General features: G+C 50.6%; 1 protein-coding gene across 1 annotated transcript in view; it reads left to right on the forward strand.

Annotated features, from left to right (window-relative positions):
• Positions 1-2500, forward strand: part of X11L (amyloid-beta A4 precursor protein-binding family A member X11L) — a 572323-nt gene that overhangs the window by 362016 nt on the left and 207807 nt on the right. The window contains exon 10 of the mRNA XM_080270416.1: positions 85-94. Within this exon, the coding sequence (XP_080126542.1) occupies positions 85-94 (10 nt within the window). The remainder of the gene's footprint in view (positions 1-84; positions 95-2500) is intronic.

Raw genomic sequence — 2500 nt, forward strand, 5'->3', positions numbered from 1 at the left:
GGGAGAGGAGGAAGGAAGAAGGAGGGGGAAAGGAGGAGAGAGGGGGAAGGGAGAGAAAGGGAGGGGGAAGGGAGAGAAATGGAGAGGAGAGTGGGTGATGGATTTACCGTACGGGGAAGTCCCTGGATTACTGGGATTAGTCTGGGATTTTAGCGATTACCGGGACTCAGCAATGGGGAGGGGAGGGAGGGGAGAAGAGATGGAAGGGGAGAGGAGAGAAGAGGGATAGGGAAAGGAGGGAGGGAGAAAAATGGGGGAGGGTGAAGAAGAGAGGAGGGGAGGAATGATGAGGGATAGGGAAGAGAGGAAGGGTGAAAAATGGGGAAGAGGGAGAGTTGAGGGAGAAGGAGGAGGAAGAGGAAAGATGGGGAGAAGAGAAGAGGGATAGGGGAGGGAAGGAGGGAGATAAGTGGCGGGAGTTGAATGGGAGTAGATGGGGAGAAAGAATTGTGTTAGGTTCGTCTCTGATCAATAAGAAACATGTATGGGGAGGGGAGTAGAGAGGAGGGAAGGGGGAGGGAGAAAGGTGGGCAGAGGAGGCGAGGGGAGGGGAAGGGTTATGAGAGGGGAGAGTGAGGGGAAAGGTAGGGAGGGAAGGAGAGAGAGGAGATGGGGAGTGGGAAGGTAGGAAGAGATGGGAGGGGAAAGGTAGGGAGGAAAGGAGAGAGAGGACGAGAGGGGAAGGGGAGTGGAAGGATAGGGAGAGGAGGGGAGGGAAGGGGGAGGAGAGGGGAGGGAAGGGGAAGTGGAAAGGAGTGAAAGAAAAGAGCTGGTGAGGAAAGAAGGGAAAGAAATTTATTAGTAGAAGTACAAAACAGAATTACAGGTAAAAAGTACAGTGTAACAGGAGACCAATGAGCTTCAGGTGTGTGAGAGACGGAGAGAGAAAACGTACGGCTCTCCCCCACCCGCCTCTCCCTCCGATAACTTACCCGGCAGGAAAAAGAGAGAAATAACAGCCATTATTGTTTTAAATGAATACATATGAATATTTTATTGGAATGAGGGTAAAAAGTGTAATTCTTTCTTTATCTGATTTGTGTTTAGAAAGAGGAGAGGAGGGAGAGAGAAGAGAGGGGAGGGGAGGAAGGGGAAGAGAGGGGTGGGGGAGGGGAGGAAAGGAGAGGAGGGAGGGGAAAGGGATGGGAAGGGAGAATAGGAAAGGAGGAAGAGAAGTGGAGATGAGAGAAAGGAAGAGTGAGGGGGAAAGAGGAAGAGGAGAGAATACGAGAAGAGAAGGGGAGGGAAAGCAGGAAAAGGGGGGGGTTAGGGAGAGAAAAGAGGAGGGGAGGAGAGGAGAGGAAAGGAGGAAGAGAAATGGAGAAAGTGAGAAAGGAAGAGTAGGGAAAGAGGAGGAAGAGGCGAGAGGAGAAGGGGAGGGAAAGGAGGAAGGAAGAGAGGAAAGGGGGGTGAGAGGGAAACAGAGAGGAGGAAAGGAAGGGAGGGAAAAGGTAAGTGAAGGAGAGGAAAGGGGAGAGCGGGAGAGGAGGGAGGGGAGAGGGAGAAGGGAGGGAGGAGAGAGGAAGAAGGGAGGGATTACTGGATGACGGGGAGGGGAAGGGAGAGGAAAATTGGGGATTTGGGACTAAGAGTAAGAGGGATTGGGGAGGGAGAGAGGGAGGAAAGTAGAGAATTTAGGAGAGGGAGGGGGAGGGGGGTCTAAGAGTAAGAGGGATTGGGGAGTGGAGGGAGGGAGGACGGTAGAGAATTTAAGGGAGAGAGAGACAAAAAGATGGGGAGATTAAGGATGGAAAATAGGGAGTTGAAGGAAGAAAGTGTATTGAAGGAAGTAAAGGTGAAAGTAGACGATTTAAGGGAGATGAAAAGCTAGGGAGAGAGGGAGGAAGAGAAGAGGAGAGAGGGAGAAAGGGAGGGAGGAAGAAAAGAGGAGAGAGGGAGGGAGGGAGAAGGGAGGATATTTTAGCGAGCATGTAAAAACGTATTCATACATTTTATTCATTCTGTATTCTCTTGCTCTCCCCCAGGCTGTATCTTATTTTGCCCTCCTCCTCCTCCTCCTCCTCCTCCTTCCTTGTCTTCCCTCCTTCCTCTTCCTCCTCCAGCACACTATTATTATTATTATTATTATTATTATTATTATTACTACTACTACTACTACTACAAAATCTTTTCCTCATCATCTCTCTCCATCTCTTTCGGTCCCCTAACTTTCTCGGCACCCCCCCTCCCCCCTTCCGCTCCAAAAACTCCCTCTTTCGGCGGCCAACCACCTCGGCAACCCGATTCGCTTCGCCGAACTCTCTCTCTCTCTCTCTCTCTCTCTCTCTCTCTCTCTCTCTCTCTCTCTCTCTCTCACTCTCTCACTTTCTCACTTCAGAGGTGGATTAATTCTCGGGAGGCGACGTGGTCATTTGGGGACGAAACTGGTGAAATATTTTTTTTAAGAGAGAGAGAGAGAGCGGTTTTATCACTCAGGAATATTCTCTGCTTCCTCACCTCCTACTCTCTCTCTCTCTCTCTCTCTCTCTCTCTCTCTCTC

Source organism: Coenobita brevimanus, chromosome 40 (genome assembly GCF_032717465.1).
Source record: "Coenobita brevimanus isolate Jiangsu-jjx chromosome 40, ASM3271746v2, whole genome shotgun sequence".
Taxonomy (NCBI): Eukaryota; Metazoa; Arthropoda; class Malacostraca; order Decapoda; family Coenobitidae; genus Coenobita; species Coenobita brevimanus.